Source organism: Oryzias latipes, chromosome 5 (genome assembly GCF_053564925.1).
Source record: "Oryzias latipes strain Hd-rR chromosome 5, Olatipes_Hd-rR_3.1".
NCBI classification, from domain to species: domain Eukaryota; kingdom Metazoa; phylum Chordata; class Actinopteri; order Beloniformes; family Adrianichthyidae; genus Oryzias; species Oryzias latipes.
Window position 1 is genome coordinate 21538326 of NC_136241.1, and position 22645 is coordinate 21560970.

The 22645-nt window shown below is 37.5% G+C and overlaps 1 protein-coding gene across 17 annotated transcripts in view; it reads right to left on the bottom strand.

Moving 5' to 3' along the window:
• Positions 1-22645, bottom strand: part of ptprt (protein tyrosine phosphatase receptor type T) — a 311398-nt gene that overhangs the window by 57499 nt on the left and 231254 nt on the right. For all 17 annotated transcript variants that reach the window (XM_078948035.1, XM_078948033.1, XM_078948029.1 and 14 more), the window contains 3 exons: positions 14770-14862; positions 14177-14286; positions 8649-8736 (listed from right to left, as the gene is read on the bottom strand). In XM_078948035.1, the coding sequence (XP_078804161.1) occupies positions 8649-8736; positions 14177-14286; positions 14770-14862 (291 nt within the window). The remainder of the gene's footprint in view (positions 1-8648; positions 8737-14176; positions 14287-14769; positions 14863-22645) is intronic.

Consider the following 22645-nt stretch of genomic DNA (forward strand, 5'->3'; position numbering starts at 1 on the left):
ACGTCATTATTTAGGAACAAATATCCATTTAAAAATAAGAACGTTGTTTTCCAAAAACAGATTGTCTGGGGGTGGAATATTGCTGCAAAATTGCTGGGAGCAATAATGCAAGGAGACTGTGAGGAGAGTCTGGGTGTGTGTTCGTAAAGTCTGCATGCTGTGTATTTTCACTGGATCTAAGTGCATCCTCGTGTTTGGGAAGAGTGTGTGTTTGTTTGTGTTTGCGTGAAAGCTTTGAGGATGCTAATATTTGTTGTGGTTCTCCGGTCAAACACTTCAGTGGAGCTGTTGCCACTCTGACTTCAGCTCTGATTCTCAACACGTCTGTTGAGCAGCTCTGGAGTGGATAAGAGGGAAGAGTGTGTGTGCATGTATGTGTGGTTTGCAAAGACTGACAGCCTTTAAGTGGACGGAGTTGTTCATTTGAAGGGAGAAATAAACAAGGAAGTGCTAAAAGTTTAAAGGAGAAATCTTTGAAGACAGAGAAAAAAGGATCAAAATAACCCTGAAAAGGCCACTGTATCCAAGAATTGACAGAAAATTTGTATTTGTTGGAATAAAGATATTTTTTTCAAACCCTATGATGAAATCCACAAGATCATTTTTTAATCTGCTATAGATAGTATCAACTATGATAAATTGGTTAAATTGGTAAGTTTTTGCTCACAACAATGTTGATTAGCATGTAAACATATTGACATGACTGTCTCTAATTCAATCCCTAGATTTGAACATGGTCTATATGTACTATAGAGAATTAGCAACACATTGTGTGTTCGTTCAACACACCAAGGATCAGCTTTGAGTCCTTTTTTGTTTGCTATGCTGATGGACAGGCTGACAGACGAGGTAAGACAGGAATCTCCCTGGACAATAATGTTTGTGGATGACATTGTAATTTGCAGTGAGAGTAGAGAGCAGGTGGAGGAACAGCTAGAGAGGTGGAGGTTTGCTCTGGAAAGAAGAGGCATGAAGGTCAGTCGTAGTAAGACAGAATACATGTGTCTGAACGAGAGGGATCAAGGTGGAAGCATTAGGCTACAGGGGGCTGAGGTGAAGAAGGTGCAGGAGTTTAAGTACTTGGGGTCAACAGTTCAGTGTGATGGGGATTGTGGAAAAGAGGTGAAGAGGCGAGTGCAGGCAGGTTGGAGCGGTTGGAGGAAAGTGTCAGGAGTGTTGTGTGACAGAAGAGTGCCAGCAAGACTCAAAGGAAAGGTGTACAAGACAGTGGTGAGACCAGCTCTGCTCTATGGGTTAGAGACGGTAGCAGTGAGACAAAGACAAGAGGCTGAGATGGAGGTAGCGGAGATGAAGATGTTGAGGTTCTCCTTAGGAGTGACCAGGTTAGACAGGATAAGGAACGAGTACATCAGAGGGACGGCTCATGTTGCCTGTGTCAGCGACAAAGTCAGAGAAGCCAGACTGAGATGGTTTGGACATGTTCAGAGGAGGGATAGTGGATATATTGGTAGAAGGATGTTGGAGATGGAGCTGCCTGGCAGGAGGGCAAGAGGACGGCCAAAGAGGAGATACATGGATGTCTTAACAGAGGACATGAAGTTGGCTAATGTTAGGGTAGAAGATGTCCATGATAGAGTGAGGTGGAAAAGGATGATTCGCTGTGGCGACCCCTGATGGGAAAAGCCGAAAGAGAAAGAAGAAGATTGTGTGTTCGTTCAATATAACAAGTAGTCATTTAGGGAAAACAACAGCAATAGATGAGTTATAAAGTTTAGAAAATTAGCACGTTTTCTGAGTTTTAATAGAAGCAGCCATTTTAAAATGAGCAAGAAAAGGCCTTTTACTGCCCCTAGTGGAATAATAATCCACAACAGGGCAGAAAACATTGTCCTAGTTATATACATTAGGTTTTAAGGAGAAGTTTTGATGATACCAATGTGGTAGGATCTCAGAAATGCATGTGTCAAATATAATACAAATGGTTTAATAGTGATATGCAAGGAATTAAGAGATGAAAAAGGGACGTTTAAGGAACATCTCCATTTAGGATCAACAGATGAGTAATTCAGAGTGCCCTACTATCAGTTCAAATGTTTTCTATGAAAGTTTTAGTTACATGAACAGAATTGCTATCAGAAACTCTGGATGTGTCTTTTACACATTTAAAACGTACCTTTCTCATTTTAGCTTGACGAGTTCTGTTTTTTCTTTTTTAACAAAAAAAAAACCTTTTGATGATCAGGAATTTAAAGATTTTAAACAATATTTTCATTTTGCTCGAAGATGATACTCCAAGGAGTGGCAGTTGACTTGTATCCGTACCTCCTCAGTGTAAATAGAAAAAGGCAAACGTTATATGGGACAGAAAGGAAAAGGTCTGCAATGCAGATACATTAAAGATTGAGTGAGCTTTAGCTGCCTTTGTCTTTTTGACACGTGTTAAGATAGTTCACTTGTCCAAAACACTTTTTTTTATTTTATTGGGCTGCAAGGTGGTGTAGTGGTTAGCACTCTCGCCTCACAGCAAGACGGCTCTGCTTCAAATCCCAGCTGGGTCTTTTCTTTGTAAAGTCTGCGTGTTCTCCTCAGGCATGTGTTGCTTTCCTCCAGGCATTGCAGAATTAGAGAAAAACATAAAAATACAAATAAAAAAGCTTGGTTCTCAATTGACCTACCTGCTTGAAAACATAAATAAATGAAGTAAGAAAAAGTAAGATATGGAGGCTAAACTAAACTGGATCTCTGATAAATCGGGTAAAAATCTAGTAATGCTGACAACAATGTGTGATTTGGGGCTCCAGTGTACCAAAGGTGTCAGACTTCACTGGCACACAGACAGGTAGAAGGTTTTAGCAAAAAGAAAGGACGTGAGATTGCAGTGAGTGTTTACAGCAGATGGCATCATTCAGAATAAACCTCTGTGAAAGACCAAATCTGCAGCTCAGCTACAGACAATCATTGACACAAAGGGAATTAGGCGACTCTAAAAATTTACAAAACCGATAAAGAACGATGAGATGTCATGAGAGAGAGCCCAGGAATTTCAGATGAATTCCAACATGTTTAGCTTTTAAAAAAAAAATCATGTTTAGCTTACGAAAGGGCTAACGTGATCCTTCTCTCTAGAGATGCACAGATCTGTATTTTATCTGATGAGAGTTCACTAGCAGCCACAATAGAGCCTGCATGTGCACAATGACAATAAAGCAAATCTGAATCTGAATGTGAATTTTTTCAAATAAATCTTAGAATTGTTGTGAATAATCCTAACTGAGCACATAGGAAGCTTGCTGCAATAATGAACAGATGAAGATTCAAGCAAACTCGTTATTTAATAAACTGTCAAAGAGGATCCATAAGAATGTACAGTGGGAGGAAGAACAGAAAAGGATGGAAATAATGATGATAATGAAAGTTGAATTATAAAAGAAAGTAAATGTGAATGAGTGGTGGCAATACAGAACAGGACAATATTTAGGGTGATGAAAAAAGACCAGATAACAAATAGGAAGTTAATTAATTTAGACTGTTGGAAAGGTCGACAACAACAGATGACAGAGATTTGTGAAGTTAAAGAAAACTAAGTGAGGAGGCCACAGAGCTGTAGAGAAGTTCAGGCGATGAGTGGAGGACAGGAGGCCAGAAGATTAACATTTACTCTGCGTGCTGAGGGGATTTCAAACGTGGCACCTAGCATTTGTGTTTGGCAGACAGCCCAAGTCAGCTCCAATTGGCCCCTTCCACACTGCTAATGGAGAGAGGGGGACGAGAGGTGGGAAAATTAGCACTGCTTTGTGTGAAGAGAGTAGAAGGAGGAAGGTTACTGAGAAACACCGCTGGGACTCAAAGGGTTAGAACTTGGCTGTTGGTGTAAACCTCACAAAGCCAGACAACACATTTTGGTCCCTTCTCAGAGATCTGCTGAGGCTTGCAGAGCATTTGCTGTAGGAGGTTCTGTACATACATGCAGAACACATATACTGGCAGATTTTAACTGATATCATCAAAACCTTTTTATCTGAGTATGAAAGATGAGGCTGTCAATTTTTCTTTGGTGCAAACTTTAATTTTCTTTCAGATTTTCAAGAGGAAAATACAAAAAAAAAAAAGTTTGTATGTGTGGTACGATGTATTTGTTCTTAAGTTTGCTGGGTGGGGCTGATGGCATGGCGACTTCTAGGGTTATCATAGAAGAAAGATCGCAATGATGGCAGCTGGGATCAGTTGCTTCACAGGTTCAGGCTCACAGAGCTCTGATGACTCTACTGTAAAGCAGCGTTCACACCGGGCTCGGCAACATGCATTTAAAGCGGCTACTTCTAGTGAAAAGTCTATGTAAAGTCTGTTTAGGGCATCCATATTCAGAACTCTGGTGTTCACACATCACTAAACAAATTTCTAAGACTGTTTTCAAGCTGAACATACAAAGCCTGCAGCCATTAAAAATGCGTTAATAGTTAAACCAGGTTTAATTTTGACCAATGAGGGATTCTGATTTGGTAGTGATGTTTGGATGGCATCCTTTTTCATTCACCAAAGTGCAAACCTTATGAAAATTGGTCATGGAGGAGAGATTAATAATTACTGTTTGTGCCCGGACAGAACTATACAACACCAAATCTTTTGTATATCAGAATAGACCTGTGAAAGAAAAAGTCTGGAGTAAGATTTACGAGATTTGCAACGCTTTGACATTTCGCAACAAGCCTCCTCCAACTGTATGTAGTGGACATGCACTAGTAAACAGTAGCAATCGTCCAGTATGAAAACCATGGGTTAGTCATGGGTTCAAGTACGTGTGTCACATGCTTGGTGTGAACGTAGCAACAGACAACAAAGAAAAGAAAATAATTTGTTTCCTTTTTTTTTCCTGGGATCGTTCTGTGCTTCCCTTCTGCATAATTATCTGTCTTACTGCAGTAGCATCCAGACAGAAACTACAGCAATGTAAGAACAAACCGAAAGGCAAAGGGAGAGCAAAGTAGAGTTGAGAATAGAGCAAAGTAGAGTTGAGAATTTGCAGAATACTTTATGTCTCTTGCAAATATTAAAACATTTTACCCATCCTGATAACAATATTTAAAAGAAATCTTGAACATTAACAACTGCATAAGGTCAAGGTTTCCACCCTTGATAACAACTACAGGTCATTGACAATATCAAATACATATTAATCAGATGAAGTTTTTCCCAGCAACAGACTGAAGATCATCCTCTACATTCGGATCCAATCAGAAATGGTCCTGATGCTTTCGCAGAGAGAAAAATGAATTCAGGCTGCTGTTTAAAAAGAAATTCTTGCACATGACTGCTGGGAGCTTTAAATCACCAAATAAATCCTTCGCAGAGGATTAGCTTTAAAGAAAAGGTAAAACTCATTTCAACCTATCAAAAAGAAAAACAGACACATAAACCTTTCACCCATTTATAAAGTTTGCTCTGCAGCCTGTCAACTCCTGTCTCACTACATTTTCATGTACTAATAAAGAGGCTGCACAAAGTCGGCTCCCTTGGGGCCTTTTACAACTGTTTTTTTTTCTTCTTTTTTTTTTAAGAAAATGGGGCTTTGTACAATCATACTATTCACTGTGAGCAAGATGGACAGTTTCCATTACTCGGCCCTTGTAATTAAAGGATTCGGACTAATAGCAAATTTATCATAATTTCTGTTGGCTATCAGCTCTTTGACAGGCTATTTCATACAAGCTTTATGTTTCATTTCAGGCCTTCGGGTCAGTGCGGGGTCTCTCCCGTAATAAATCTTTGCATGTCTGTGCATACATACGCAGTGGCAGGCTGTGCATTTTGGATCAACGCCTTCATGGATGTTATTCGCTCTCCTATCTAGATTACCATCATCGCCATTAATCCAAGGCTCGAGTATCCGTACAGGACTAGAGTTGCTCATACACTAAACGTGTTGGCAGTTCACCATTTTACCACTTTCACCAATTCAATCTGATTACAATATTACAAAAAATAAATACATGTCAAATGTGTGTACTAACCAACACAAATCTAATGTAAAGATAAAATCCTTCTTTCTTGATTACCATGAAAGATCATTTTCTGTTGACAGAGGCTAATGCCAAAAACTTTCTGTCAGTTTTTTTTCTCTTTTATTGGTCAAAGATACGGTGCAGAACAGAAGCATTGGACACAATGGCATAGACATATGGTGTAAAGCCTTTTAGCTGGCGTTAGTCTCATGGAGTTAAGATCTAACTGGCCATTGCAATTGTATGCCTCTGCTGGTTACAGTGCATGCCCGCCTAATTTTTGGTTGGGAGTTAGCATAGTCAGAGTAATGTTTGTTTTAGCTGTATGAGTCGTTTTTTTTACGTGTTGCAAACAAGGTTAAAAGGTATTGCAAATACACTAATGTGGCTAATGTGTAGCGTGTTACAAACAAGTTCTGGAGTTACTGTGAATGCAGTCAGTTAAATCTGACTGACTGAGCTCTTTTGTCTGTCTTAATGCACCTCATAATCCAATGTGCCCTCTAGTTCCCATTCACTACAGTCCTATAGTGCAGAAAACGTGGCATTTAAAGTTCTTATTTGGCCAATTCTCCAGACACACACTTCATCATCTGCTCTGAGGAAATAAAAACTTTTTTGCCCCCAAATTGTCTGGGTTGTTTCAAAATAAGTGCAAAGACAGGCAAAGCGGCAGATGACCAGAGTGAATAAATACTAAATAAAGATTAAATGCTGAGTTTTCTTCTAAGAAGATTGATTTTTGAGACACGAGTGATGTATGAAAATATATGTATAATGTTGGCATGACAATTTGAGATAAGGTAAGTGAATATGGTGATAAAGTTAAAAACTTTATGTATGGCTAAGTGACGTGTGAGCACATGTTTGTTGGTATGTGTGTGCATGCATAAAATATACAGGAATAGGGAAATGACACACTAACACAACTCCAAACAACTTGTCTCTCTTGTTGTTTCCTAACAGAGACCTGGGCTCATTTGTGAAAAGTAACAAGCTTGCAACCACAAATCAACAGAACATCCAATCAGACATCATTGGTGCACAAAAACAAGATTACAAATGCTGGGTATAACACACACACACACACACTCACATGCAAATTCAGGCTAATGGCCAACGCACACACTGATCCAACATGCAGTACCTCACTCTGAATATCATTACAGCACTCTGCCTTTGCATCAAAATGAAGCTTCATTTTTGACAAAAGTCTCTGAAAGAAACAGAAGCTGCAGGCTTTGATCATTAGACATGACTGAAAAGAAATCCCTCTGCAAACCGAAAGCTTCTTCTCTTTACAAGTTTGCTCACAAAAACTGGATTTTAAAATGTGAGTCTTAGGAGACGAAGAATTCAGTGAGCAACATTAGAAAAGAAACCTTTTGTCAACTTCAAAGGTAAAATACGATCGTCTTTGCCTTTCTAAGTTTTGATTATTTTTTTTCCTCATAAAAAATGCTTTTTGTTTACTGACAAATGTCAGGCGTGGGGACTGACACATGACAGAATGCTACCTTTTTTTTCTCTAACAAAGAACACTGCCTTGGTTTGGATATGTGTTGTTTTTTTGTTTTTTGGGAGAAAAGCAGCAGCCAGAGTGAAACTCTGCTCTTCAGAGAGATTTTCCAAATGGGTTGCTTGGCACTTTGATGTTGTTAGGTTAGCATGTGTTCTTTCCATTCTTTGTCCAAAAACAATTAGACAGGATCTTTGGCTGAAGCAAAGCGATATGGCTCACGTTTGACAGTGATTAAAAGTCCATTAAAATCCCAACACTAAAGAGTGAGAATATGACTCATTTAGAAGATACATAGATTTGCATATTAATAATGGTTTCTTCAGTTTTTACATTAAAAAAAGTTATTCAGGACTGAATTTCATCACCTACAATTATCAGGCTACATCAGGATAGTAATTTTAGTTTAGTTAGCAATGTACAAATAATATTTCTCCTGTGCATATTTGATAGCACAGTCTAAAGATTCGGACACAACGGACATGTGACACGCGTTCAATAATGCAAGAAACGCGTTTCTGTGAATGCCAGTATAGCCCATGTTGTTTACACTGGATGAGCAGGGAGGGGCGTCTTCTTTTAATTATTTACTCTTTACAGGTGGATGTCCACCACTACAGAGGCTTGATGCAAAAAATGGAACCAATGCAAATCTTGCAATTTTTCCAGGATTTTTCTTTCACATCTCTATTTGGGTATAGAAAAGACTTGGTGACATAATTCCATTCAGGTACAAACCACTATTGTTAATTTCTTCTTCATGATCAATTTACAAATGGTTAGCTCTATCGTGACATTCATTTATCACTACCAAATCCAAGACTCGGATTGGTCAGTATTTGATGCATATTTGCATTCAATGTACCCAGTCTCAAAAATGTGCGTAGCGATGCTTAAAAGCGAAGGTTTTGAACGCAGAAGCCAGAAATGTGCACAGATGCAAATAGACCTTTCATTGGAAGTGGGTGGATGCTTAAGGCGGGGTGACCTTGACTGACTACTTGAAAAGTCTTGCAAGCTGACATTACTTTGTTGAAAAAGACAAAAAAAAAAACAGTTACTGCTCTAAAAAATCATAATCCTTGAGTTTTAATGTTTCAAACAAACTTATACGCACAAATATGTATTGAAAAAGTATTAGGAGTACCAAAAAACAGCGCAGTACTCACATGCGATGATGTTGCCATAGCGATTCTTGTTGCGGTTTTCGTCCTTCTTAGCAGTTTCCCAGGGCGCCGTCTGTCCTTCTGCCAGAGCCTAAATGTGCACATGTACAAAGGCATGTACATGTATGCACACACACAAGATCACACAAAAATAGTTAATTGTTGACGTCTGAAAACCAAGAAGAATGGATGCGCACAGTCTGACAGGTTTGTGTCTGAACACACAAGCTGGCATCCGTTGAATCCTAAGAGTCTGAAGAAAAACAGTAGGAGAATTAGAGCTGCAGCTTATGGGCCATAATGATGTTAAGGCAGTGCTGCTTTCATGTTTGTCCACGTTAAATGTTTAATGTTTGAGCGCTGAAGAAAAAAAAAACATTCCTGTAGTAAAGAAACAAACAATTTCTGCACATTTGAAATGAAAGAAACTGAGATGAAGTGTGGGTTCACTGCACTGAGTTTGCTCTAAAACAGAAAATGGAGTCTGTCCTTTGTTGGAGGAGAGGAGACAGATTGTGTGCACTCCCCGCCGCGGTGCTGGCCTGTGCCACAGGCCTTCAAACAGAGCAAGAACAAACAACATGCACATGTCTGGTCATGTGTGTTTATCTCCTGCATACTATCTTTAGTGCACATTTAGATAATCCATACAAGATTGCTTAATGAAATATTCGTATGCATTCAGAGAATGTTCAAGTCCAAGTCTAATGTGAAAGACATAATAGCATGAGTTTAAATGTGACAGGGAAATCTTCACAAGCTTGTAATAATCAACCAAACCCCAAATCTCAAAAGGTGCCATATGGGCAGTGAACTATTTTAGAACAAGCCCTCCAACACACTCAGGTCACTCACAAAAGAGCACACAATCCTCCCTTTGGGGAGCAGTGAGCAGCCCTGTTTGAGTCCATTAAGGGTTTAAGAAGGCCAGACAGCAGCTTTCACTTTCAGACAGCTATATGACCTACATATTGCACAAACACACATGTATGCACACACACGTGTGCACACCCTAAACAAATGAATTGTGATGAAACTGACAACTAAACCTATTGCGCAGTCAAGCAGCAAATTGATTCTTTTATAAAGTCATGTTATCCTGAGAGCTTGTGTTTGTGAATGCGTACAGTATCCATGATTTCTCTGTTGCATACGGTGTCTGTCTTTACAAAGACTCAAATCTTTATTTTAAATATTTGATGTTATTTTATGATGAGAAATTGGACTGTTTTAAAAACAGAGTATGAGACTTCATGGTATGCATAAAGTTTTATATTTGCACTAAGTGGGCAACAAGTACCAGAAACCAAGTGAATGTGCGTGTCTGTCTGCTTGATTGTCTATGACTTTTATGATTATAATTGATTCAATAATATACACAAAAACATGTCAGCTCACATCTAATTGTAGATGGCTAGTGAAGAAGAAAATTATAAACTATAAAACCATTTTAGTATGATTTACAAAGAAAAATTAAGAAAAAAAACATGTGTGCCTTCAAAATAAAAGAGTGGTCAAAGATCAACCAATAGGCTTATTTCTCACTGGGCTATGATAGCTAAAATATTGTTTGGAGAAAGTGCGTTGTTCACAGAATATAACTGCACAAATGATGTGCAGTTTGTTAAATTTGGACTGAAAGTCAACTAGGTGCCTACATATTTACAACTGCTGTGACTCTAACCCAGCATATGTACTTAAACTGTCAGATTTTCGGCTATATCTTTAGTCATTCTGTGTGGCAGTCGTGGTGCAGAGGTAGATCTTTCAACCTCTAAATGGAATATTGCAGTTCACTTTTCCCCTTCCCATCCATGTGTCAACGTGTCCTTGGGCAAGACACTGAACCCCACATTGCTCCTGTTGGTTGTGGGTTGGCGCCAGTATTCGGCAGCGGAGCCACCATCAGTGTGTGAATGTGTGTGTTCATGGTTGAATGGGACTGTGACTGTAAAGCACTCTGGGCTTTCAAAGTAGGAATTAAAGCGCTATAAAAGTACATATATGACAAATAAGTATAAGTGAGAAAATCTATTTTTATACTGAGTTGTTCCCAAAACAACTTTAAAAACATTCATGTGAGACGCATTCAATCTGCAGTTTTTGTTAATGGGCCATCCACCCCTCACAGAGATGTCCACCTTCTTCAATGATTTGAGAATTGTTGTGAGAATGTTTAATAAACCTTGGAATCAACGACTGTTATTTGGACAAAGAGCTAAAGAAATTCTAGACATTTTTTCCAAAACATTTTGGAAACCTCCCTGCAATGTTATTCGCCCTTTGTTGCCAACTTTTACAAACCAGTAGGATTCGAACTTAAGGTTCAAACGAAAAATTTGGATCATGTGCAGGATCTGTGAGGGGAAGAGCTCCATACTGCTTCCATCTGATCAGATTTCAAATATTTTGAATCTGACTCTGAATGGGAGAGGTGTGATCTCAGGGGGGACCGGCATGTTGACAGTGAGGCTGTTGTCAGTGTTAGTGAGGTTAATGCCTTTCAGCACTGAAGGTCACATCACACATGGAGACAGGGACAGGAAACCCACAATTTGCGGTGAGACTTGAGGTCAACAATCCCCAAATACACGTCACTGCCTCGCTGTTTCTAGGGAGCTGGGCTCTTTACTAAATTCAACTGAGGCGGATGCTTCACCTTATAGAATCTACATTTTGAAAATGTTTTTAATAAACAAAATTCGTGATCAGACTCATGAAGTAAAAAAATTGCTGAGCACACATCTGTCCACATGTTAACTGATGCGTTTCACATTTTGTTTTCTAAATGTTTTTTTCAGTTGCTTTGAAGTCTGCAGAAAATTTTGTGATATTAATATCAGCTTTTCTTTTTAAAGGTCAAAGGTTTTCTATGAAATAAAAGATGTTAAACTCTCTCTTGAGTTGTGAGCCGGTTTAGCTCGTGCTGGTTTGCGGCGCCTTCCGTCCGTGAAACCAGGGTTCGACTCCGGGCTGCTCCCTGTTCCCTTCTCTACCCCTGTGCCGGTTCCAAGCCCGGTTTGAGAAGGTTGCGTCAGGAAGGGCATCCGGCGTAAAACATTGCCAAATTTACCATGCGACTTGTTCGCTGTGGCGACCCCTGATGGGAGTAGCCGAAAGAGGAAGAAGAAGAAACTCTCTCTTGAGTTATGACTCTTTAATTTTGGCTTTTTTAATATTTACAAAGGAAGAAAACACAAGTCTATTCTACTGAGCCTGTGTGCTGTGACACATCACCTTTCTCTTTTTAATGTATGAAATAACTCTTCTTTGAGCATGCATGCTTGGAAATATATGTAGTAAGAAAAGTCTTGGCTTATAGACTTATAATGTCATCTCTTAAAAATAGATATTATTTAAAAAGAAAAATATTCCTCAGATTCCAGCCCTAATTCGGTCGGAATAACTTTTTGAAATACATTCTCATGAAGGTACAGTTTAGCTTGTAAGGATACCCAAAGACCACAATGTAGTTTGTTACAGAAGGACGTCCAGATCAAAAAAACTTTTGATCTGGAAGTTTTTTTTTTTTTAAATGACTAAAAAAAATGCCAAGAAGTGTTTGATACTCTTGTTTTTGTGAGAGAAAAGCATACAAATGAAGCCCTGTGGTTTGCAAAAAGAAAAAAAAAATAGAATTGTAAAAAAAAAAAAAAACTCAAAGCAAAACAGGTCAGTGGATAATGATTTTGAAATGCTTTTTGTTATAGGCAGCACAATTAAAATGAACTGTAAAAAACTGTTATATTAAGAGCTTAGATTTTATTGAAAGTGCACAAAAACTACTTTGTGTACTTTTTCCTATGTAGAAAAAAAAATCTACAAATTAACAAAGTTACTAGGTAAAGTCAACTGTGCTAAGAGAGTGACCATTAAGCCACTTATATTTAAAGTTCTGATCCAATCATAATGTGATGGATTTTGAAAGTATTCCTAATTGTATTTTAATTATGATTATACAGTGTTTAGTCAAAATAAAATAAAAATGTTTTTTTCTAGTTGTGGGCGGGACTGTTGGTGCAGAGTAAGCCGCCCTTTTCTATCACCCATCTCTGTACACCCTCTGCCGCTACTTTACAGCTTCTCACAACAACAAACCTAACATTAGCAGTGCAGAAAAAATCGCGAGCAATATTGGAGCTATAAAGCTGTACAGTTTTTTAGACCAGATGTAAACTCAGACGAGGAAAATTAATATGTACATGGATCTATTTGTGTGCAACTGGATGCATCAGAATGGAGCGGAGCAGAGAGTTTGTGGCTTCCTGTAGCAAGTTGTACATCACACTTAAAAGCTTTTTTTTTAGACTGCAATTTTGCATCTGCTCCTGTTTCACAATGATTTGACAAAATAAATGGTCAAAAATGCAATTTTAACCTTAATTTTCTTTGTATATATCCTCCATTGTGAGAAAAATGCTACAAAATAATGTTAAAACCACCAAAAACAAAATTTTCATCAGTGAATATTTAAGTCTTTTACAACTACTGCAGTGGCTTTGAATCTTTTTTCCTACCATAAATAAGAAAAAAAAACAAAGAATAAAAAAAGAAAAAGAAAAGAACATTTCCTAAACCAGAAGTGAACCTGGACAGAACAGCCCAAACTCCACCCCCATACTGTGAGGTGTCTCTCTTATCAGTTGCTCTTAAAGGCAGGTGGTTTCAAGCAGCTCTAGAAATAAAGCCCCACTCTCACTGCGTCTCAGTTTTTTTTTTCTTTTTGCTCAGGAGGCGTTTACACACTTCAGAATAAATCACGTTTTCTCTTCCCCGAATCGTATCAGCAGGTATAAACCCAAATGACAGGAAGCAAATGAAAATATAAGTTACTGTATCACGAAGGGACAATTTCCAACGTGCATGCAGAGTCAGTAATAGAAAATATTCATTCTTCTGAGAATGGGAGGTGGAAGAGGACGACAAAAGCCGCCTTCTTTGCGCTTTGTCAAAGATTTATTTCCACCTTCAGAGACGAGAAAAATGCAGGAGGAATAAAAAGGACAGCCGACAAGAAGAATGGTTAAAGAAAGAATAAAATAAAAAAAGAGGATTTGGAAGTAAAATGAAGTGATGGGACAGAGCTCCAGTTAAAGAATAAATGTGGAAATGTAGTGCATTAAACTGTCAGCAGTTTAAAGTGACAGCAAGATGCGGGAGCAAATATCAAGGTCTTCTCTGAAAAGAGAATAGGAAAGAGGACTAAGAAGAATGTTTAAACAAAAGGAGCAAAGTGATGGTAAAAGATGAAAGTGAGAAAGAAGGGCAGGAGGGTGACAACACTGAAATGTCTAGAATCAAAGGGGGGAGATTTCAGCAAAAGAGAAGATAGCAGTTACGAAAAGACAAAGATGAGATGAGGAGGGAACAAGGATGAATAAAATCGAAAATAAAGACTCAAGAGAGGACAACGAGGTCAAAAATTTTAAGTTAAATTTTTTGCAGCCTACAACTATGACTTTTTTCTGAGTTATGTTACTTTGGGATCTGGGATGGAAAAAGACACCATGCATGTGTGTGAGTGTATTCACCTCGTATTCTTCTTTGAAACCATAACCCTGTCCACATTTCATCTGAGTGATGTGTTGGAGGAGATCTGCAACCCGTATTGCAGGCTGAAACTGGCCAGCCTGAAACTGACCTGCAGAAACATAAACAGGTCAAATGAGCTCATTGGTCCTGCCTGGATAAACCACAAAACAGATTTATTAAAAAATGCATCGCACAAAGTTCAGCTTTTACTGCAAAATTTTACAGGATATTCTTTTCCTAACCAAGTCATCAAAGACCATAACTATATCTTTCTTATCCTCCCCATTGACATCAACCACCCTCATGTCTTCCATCACAACTTCAATGAAACTCAGGTTTGGTCTTCCTACAGTCCTCCTGCCTTGCACCTCTAACTTCAGCATACTTTTACCAACATAATCACTGTCCTTCCTCTGAGTATAGTATTACAAAACATACTCAAAATTCATGAAAATAGTCATACATTTTCTTTATCTTGAGCAACATTTGCCAACCTACACCACAGACAATAAAAGATGAACTCCATCCACCTTTAGACTCAAAGTTACGTTTTTGTGATGTGGCCAACTGGAAGGATGTGGGATGCACATACCGCTCTGATAGGAGAGTTCCACAGACTCACAGCCTCCGTACGGAAAGCTCTGCAAGGTCAGGGAGGGCTGGGACAGAGACGGCTGACTGCTGTCTGTAAATGAAGACAGAGAGACATTGCCAGACATTATAATGATGGACCTCCTTGGACAGCCAATAAGGTTTGGTTCAACCATAGCTGTAGTAACTTTCTTCAGCCTGTGTTTGGCCTTGAATGATGCCGTGGAGTCATGATGCATGTGATAACCAACTTAACAGAAATTCATAAAACAAGGCTCCAATTAACCATGTTGTTCATGTGTGCTTTCACAAACGCCCAACATAAAAAGGTAGAATGTGATAATTGAGTAATGTCCATCACCTGGTGACTAGCTCCACAGCATAATCATAGAATACATAGTTATGACCAATTAGGGTTCTGATTGAGCATCTCAAGTAAAATGCAGATAGAAAATAATAATATTTAGAAAAACAGTACGAAAAAACCCTCTTTGAACATTTACACTGGAGAAAATAAGTATTAGATATCTTGCTGATTTAGTAGGTTTGCCCACTTAAAAACAAATTGACATACTGTCATCTTCATGGTAGGTTCATTGGAACAGTGGAAAATAGAAAACCAGAAAGAAAATCAAGAAATTCACTTTAAATAATTGATATACATTTTTTTGCATTTCATTAAGGGAAATAAGTATTTGAATCCTCTTGCCAGAAGGGAAGAGGGTTTTAGTACTTTGTGGAAAGTATATGTTTTGAGTCATTATCCTCAATTCAATTTGATGTGACATGGCTGAATTCATCCTCCCATCCACAGGGTGAAGTAGCCCAGTGCAGAAAAACACCCCCAAGCACAATGTTTCCACATCTATGCTTAACAGGATAGTGTTATTAGCATCATAGGCAAGATTTCTCTTCCTCCAAACACAACAGGTTGAGTTGATGCCAAAGAGCTTAATTTTGGTCTCATATGATCACAGCACCTTCTCCCAATCACTCTAAATCATGAAGGTGTTTATAAGCAAACGTCAGGCGGGTCTCCACATGTGCCTTCTTAAGCAGGGATACTTTGAAAGCACTGCTTTTTAACCATTGTGGCGTAGAGTATTACCAATGGTTTTCTTGGTGACTGTGGTCCTAGCTACTTTGAGATAATCAACTAACTCCTGGTGTGTTGTTTTAGGTCTATTTCTTACTGTTCTCATGATCATGGCAACCCCACTATGTAAAATCTTGTTTGGAGCCCCAGACCTATGGGTGGATTGATGGTCATATTCTTGTATTTTGGTACAAATGAACCAACAGTTGTCACCTTAACCACCAGCTTCTTGCTGAAAGTTTTTCAGTCCATTATGGTCTTGTGCAGCTCTAAAATCTTCTCCCTTAAATTAACTGAAAGCTCTTTAATATTTTCCATGTTGCATAATTTGACTGGCTGACTAACTGATTCTGTGGACAGGTGTCATTTCTTCAAGTAATTAGTTTAAACATCTGTATTCAATTCATATTACAGATTGATTAGGAAAGTTTAACTGGTCTGCTTGAACCAAAACTCTTAATGGATGCCCGGGGATCAAATACTTGATTTTGCCTCAAAGAAATGCTAATACATTTTATATAAATTGTTTAAAGTCAATTTCTTGATTTTCTTTGTTATTGTTTCAGCAAGGGATCAAAAACTTATTCTTTCCACTGTATAACAAAAACAGAAAAAGCTTTGCCAAAGTATGAAAAAAGTATACAGAAGAAAAAAAAAAGATTTAAAAAAATGTCTTTCAGTTTGAAAAGGACAAATTCATTCTAATAGAAAACATCAGGGCATTTCAATTACTGCACATTTAAATCTATTCAATGAGACTTCAACAAATAAAATGTCATTCTGTGCACAGATGAGGCCTTTGACAATCCCTGTGTGCGTGTGATCCAGTTTGCATGTGACCAAGAGGAGTTATGAAATGAAAATACATTGCTCTGTGTGTTTTTAATAGAGCCATTTGCATGTTAATGATGGCTGTAAATTTATTAGTGGCCTAAAGTGGCTTCTCCAAAAATCCAATCCAAACATCGGCCTCCCTTGACAAATGAAGAATGAGCGGGCCACATGGGTCACTTTGCAGCTCCTTTTTCACAGTGTGTTAATGCATGTGAAGCAACTGGGAGCATGAATAATGAGACGACGAGGAGGGACCCAAGTTTGTCAGCAATCATTGTGTGACAAGAGGAAGTGATGACAGAGAAACAACAAAAAATGAGAAGGTGCCTGAGAATCTTTTAGAAAAAGGCCAGATAGATAAAAAGATCCTCAAGATCCAAAATGGGAAAGAGAAGAGTGGAAATTAGATGGGGGGAGAAGATGGAGTGAATAGAATATATCCAGTGTTAAGAATGTGACCTTAAGGAGACAAAAACCAAAAACCATAGTTTACTGAAGTGGTCATGTTGTATGTGTTCTTTAGTGTATCCTCATCATAATTATTTCTAAGACTTAGTTTTAAATCATGCATGGAAATCCCTGAACCCTTTGTAACCATCTCCACTGATTTCAGCATTCACCTAGTGACCTGACACCTACATCAAGACTGGGGTTCAAAACAAAGTTACTTAGAGATAAGTGGTTATCAGGAATTTCCCCATCAGGTTTTCTTTTTTACCCCAATCCAATTTTGAGTAATTTAATTTTGACTTGATCAGAGTTTGGATCTGATACCTTTGCAACTTATTAAAAATATGAACAAATTTGATAAACAAATCCAAGTTGTCCCTGAAATTGAACTTTGTAGACGATCCCCTGGCAGCCGTCTTACTGCCGTCTCTCTCTTTCACAGCACGGAAAGAGCCATTCTCATTAAAGAGAGAAAAAAACCACCATCTTTTTCTTTTGAGATGCCTTTGGAGGCCACTGTTTGGTTTAAGACAAACCACTAGAGAGACTAGTTTTCAGTTTGAAATGTTTTTTTAAAACAGTAATTGAGCCAAGAAGTCTGAATCTTTGAATATCTGATTAACCGAACTGTTGTGGCGCGCCTCCTGCTCAAACTAGTGTTGTTTTCTGCAGTGTTTTACAGCAATAATATTTTGTGATTCATTCATGACATGCAGACTTTTTTTATTTATTTGTTTATTTTCTTTTATTTATTTATTTATGCATTTGTCTGTAATATGTGTAAACTATAGAGCACTGATTTGTAGTCTTTATACTAGAAGGGGCATATTTTATATATATATACACACACACATACATAATGTATACATATATATACATAGACCTGCAGGCAATGTTTTAGAAGTGAGCTTATTTTGTGAAACAAAGTATAGCATGTTTACGTTTAGGCATTTTTCTATGTTTCTTTCATGAATAAACTATTGACTTGTATGATTTGAAAGTCTTCTAGTTTTTTTATTTTATTTACTATTCTAATTCAATCACTCCTCTGGACACAGAGACACACATGGTAAGAGGTCAGTGACTAACAAGGAACACTTGCTGTTGAGTAACTTATCGATATGATAAATCATGAAATATGCATATGAATACATCATTCTACACTTAATGCAAGTCAGAATTGGGTATTTAACAATTCAAAACATCAAATAGAAAATATACACTCCAGCTGCTTCCAAGGCTTCCCGCTGCTGCCTTTGAGGTCAAACGTGTGTCCAAATGCCTGCCTACAAATACAGCACTGGGGCATTTTCGAGTTTTTCTTACAGTAGAAAACATTTGGATTTGAAGGCACAACTCTGTGTGCACCATTTTGTGCATTTGTGTGTTAAGAATAAGCCCACCAAGGTCAGAAATGCATTAAGCCAGGCATGAAATGGAGTTGTAGCAATAGCTTCATAACACTGACTGTGATGAAGACATCTCAATGCTAATCGGGAGATATATTGACCCCACAGGCACAAAGGTGTTCAAGTGCACACATTTAAGCGTTTGATGGTGTTAACGTGTATGTGTGCCAGCCTGATAAGGAGATGTGTACCAACAATGTGTGTTGAGGCATTGTGTCTATGAAGCCTCTTTATGCCTTTAGTGTGTGTATGTTAACACAGTCCTTCATGCTTGGCAGTGTGCTATTAAGTTTCTCACTGACTTTATGAAAGACTTGGTTATAGATGACTTTGAATTTACTTGTAACTACTTCCTTGACAGGCATCATGTGCAGAGAACGCCCTTCTCTCACCTGAACACTGCAGGGATAGACTTAAGATGCCCCTACTGATGATGTACAGAAAATGGATTACATGATTGTCTAAGCCTTTTATTTCTGAGGGCCAAATTTCAGATGTTGCATTAGTGTGTGCATCACATATTAGCTACAGTTTATGCTACTTGTGACCCATTATATTCCATACTAAAAGTCCTATTAATTCAAAAGAATTGGTCAAATTGATAATTAAATAATTATAATATGATTTATTTTGGTGCTACGTTTAATTTCTAAATAAATTTTGTCCTTGAAGAATGTGAGGATTATGTATTGGTCTCACCAGGTTCAGGTTATTCATCCACAGCTCTCTTCATTTAGTTAAGTACCCCTAGTGTATACGTTGTCATGTCCAAGTTTATGTATTAAATGTTTAATTTTCTGCGACCAAGCCTGTCTCCTGCATATTCGGTCCTACACCTCCAATTCCTGACAAAGACCTCTCAAGGAAGTGTTATCCCAGAACTTGTATAGGCGCCTGCACTCACAAGCATCTTTGTGTCCTTTCTTGTCACACATGGCAAACTTCATCTCTGCTTATTTTTATGACAAGAAACACATGAAAGAATAAAATAGAAGGCAAACAAAAACGTTTCATAAACATACAAAAAACAAGCTGAAAAGAAGTTAAAAAACTGCAGTGTTTGGACAAACATTATTATATATTTACTTTCGTTTACCAATCATGGACCTTGAGCTGTAGATGACCTGAGTTTAGGCCATCTTTCTTCATGCATTAAAAAAAATCAGAAGGAAAAAAAAATTCTGTGATTCTCTCTGACAAATGATGAAGAAATTATGAAACAGATTAATTTTCCATTCGATTGTTTCACCTGTTGGTGGTAAAAATTTTTGCACAGTATATATATATAATTGTACTTTTGTTCAAAATGTAGATCGCTTACTTTATGCATATAAAAACTGTGTCTGCATCTTTACAAGGCAAAGACAGATCTAGAAAAAAATCATCCTGTGTACAGGCAGGAAACACACTAGAACCTTTTTCAACCACTAATTGTTCACTTTGTGAATGTAATTTTTGAGGAACAACCAGCAGGTGGATACTTTTGGTTTGGTAATTAGAAATTTAAATGTTATAAATTTATGCAGATGATGTGATATTTTTAGTTTTTGTTAAGCAGAGGTTTCCAGCAGGCACAAAAGAGGTTTGCAGCAGGGTGTGAATCAGCGGGGATGAGTATTAACATCAAATCTAACAAATCTGAGGCTTTGTTGGAAATTCTGGATTGCAATCAATAAACATCACAGAATTTTTGTTTATAATTGGGGGTGGTACAGCTGGGGGAGACCGGAAAACACTATGTCAACACAATGGGAATATTGAGCTGAAAAGTAGACTGACTTGTTGAATTATTCTGCAACCATCCCTTTTGGACTCCAAATTTAGAAAAAGAAAAAAATAGTGTCTCCTAGATAGAGGAACATTAACACACACTCATTGTAAATTAAAGCTGGCAAACATTTGTCATTCAAACAAAGAAGAAGATGTGAGTTAAGCCATAACTTAATTAGAGTAGCACTTGGATCCTTGTTATGACAGAGGAAGACTTTGTCCCATTTAACTTTGATTAATTACAGTATGCTGCATCCACATCATGCATATACTCAGTAATTAGATCCTAAGGAATCAAACAAAAAATTCAAACGGATAATAAATTAATGCTGAACAGCACACATTTCTGAAAGATGTTAGTTATCAGTCTCATATAGAATATATCCATAATAAACAGGCGTCCCTCATCATAGCTGCTTTTGTGCTTTGAGGAACAATAAAGCACAATCCAACACATTTCACCCCGTGCTCATACTTGCTTTACATGCACTTCCTTTGTTGGCTTTAATAAGTGAAATGTTCAAAATTGTTGCAGCAGTTACTGTTTGTCTTTAAATTAGACTATTCTAAAGACAAACGGATTAACAAACTTTTCACAAAGGTTAGGTGTTGTATCACTTGTGCTTGGTTTTAATTTTGCCAGCTTTGAAAATAAAACAAATAAGGTGCGCCGATAAGTTCATCTGTTCCTCCTTACTCTATTAGAGAAGTACAAGGTTGAGTTCAACTTCACTTCATTCCTTTAGAGTAAAGTCAGAGATTTGGGTTTGTTTTAGTGTGACGGAAAAACTTTAAGATAAATGAAAACAAATAAAATAGGGATATAGAAGTGCAGGTGCAAAAAAATTATTATCCATTAAAAGAGTGCAAAAAAGCAGGTGAGAACATGAAAGAAAAGACTTATGTTAGATTATGTTAGAAAAAAGGTTATTTCATATGAACAAAATATGTACATAATTATAAATAAATTCCTAAATAGGTTAAGATGAGTAACGTAAGTAGATGTTACTCACTTAAATAAACTGTTAAACCATATGGGTCCACTTAGTCTTGCTGGCTGGGTAAATACAAATAGTTTTGAGAAATTGGGTGCAAAACCTAACCTAAAAACTCTTAAATAAAGCAATCATTAAAGCAAACAATAGCTGCAGTTACATGGACAAAAGTAATCAGAATTAACGTCTGATCAAAATAAAAATTTCCTTCTGATCAATATGGGTGGGTTATGACAATTGTTAATCGGATCGTGGTGACTGTAAACAATTTCATCCGATTGTGGGTCACCACAGCTCTGGCTCGCCACTCCATCTACACCGGCCGGCTGCTACGCGTGAGCGAACCATGTCTCTGAGCAGAGCAGCCAAACTCGTATCTTCGTGTTTGCGAACAGAGGATGGTGCTTTGTTACGGTGTGCGCTCCGGAGGAGGCCTCAAACAGTAGTCAGTCCACGTCCTGAGAAACACTGTAAACAATCACATGAATTTGTGTTTCCAATCGTGTCCAAACAAAATTAAATGTATTTAAATGTTTGGTATAATCAGATGAAGTTTTTCTGGGCCTTGTACACATGTCAATTCTAACACGATCTTAGATCCATTCAAATCAATTTTTCACATGTAATCGCAGCTACTGTTTGTTTTTCATTTTGAAAGCATTAATAGATTGTTAAAGGTCAGGTATGTAGTTAAAATGTAGAACTGCTCATCATTTGCAGAACGGTTTAGTGGTATTGTGTTGTTTTATAATTATGGTTTGCATTTTTTTAAAACCGTGTTTTGTCTTGCATGCTTAAAGTCATAATTTGGTGTAGATTTATTACAATATGTTGTTGGCAGGTGTATAAGTGGTCCAAGATAAGTGAGAAAATAAGTATAACAGGTATTAGTCTATTTAAAAAAAAGCAACGATGATTTTTATTTTCTTTATAAGTGATTTGATTTCACTCACTGTGTTTAACATTTTTTAAAATAAAGATTTGATTGCTTTTCCATTTGTGACAGTTATTCTGTCGTTTAAAAATACTTGAGTCAAAAGATCATAATACTTTTTCTTTTTTAACTTGATCTGTCACACTAAAAAATAGCTTTATGTACCTCTGACTTGGTGTTGTAAAAAATCTAATAACTCACACAAACAACAAAAAGTTTATTTCCTCCCCTGGGATGGAGTCACCCTGTTTCCAACAGCACAGAACGGCACTCAATCTGTTTGACTATCTATCTATCTATATACATCTATATATATATAGATATAGATATATATATATATGTATATATATCTATATATAGATATATCGATCGATATATACATATATATA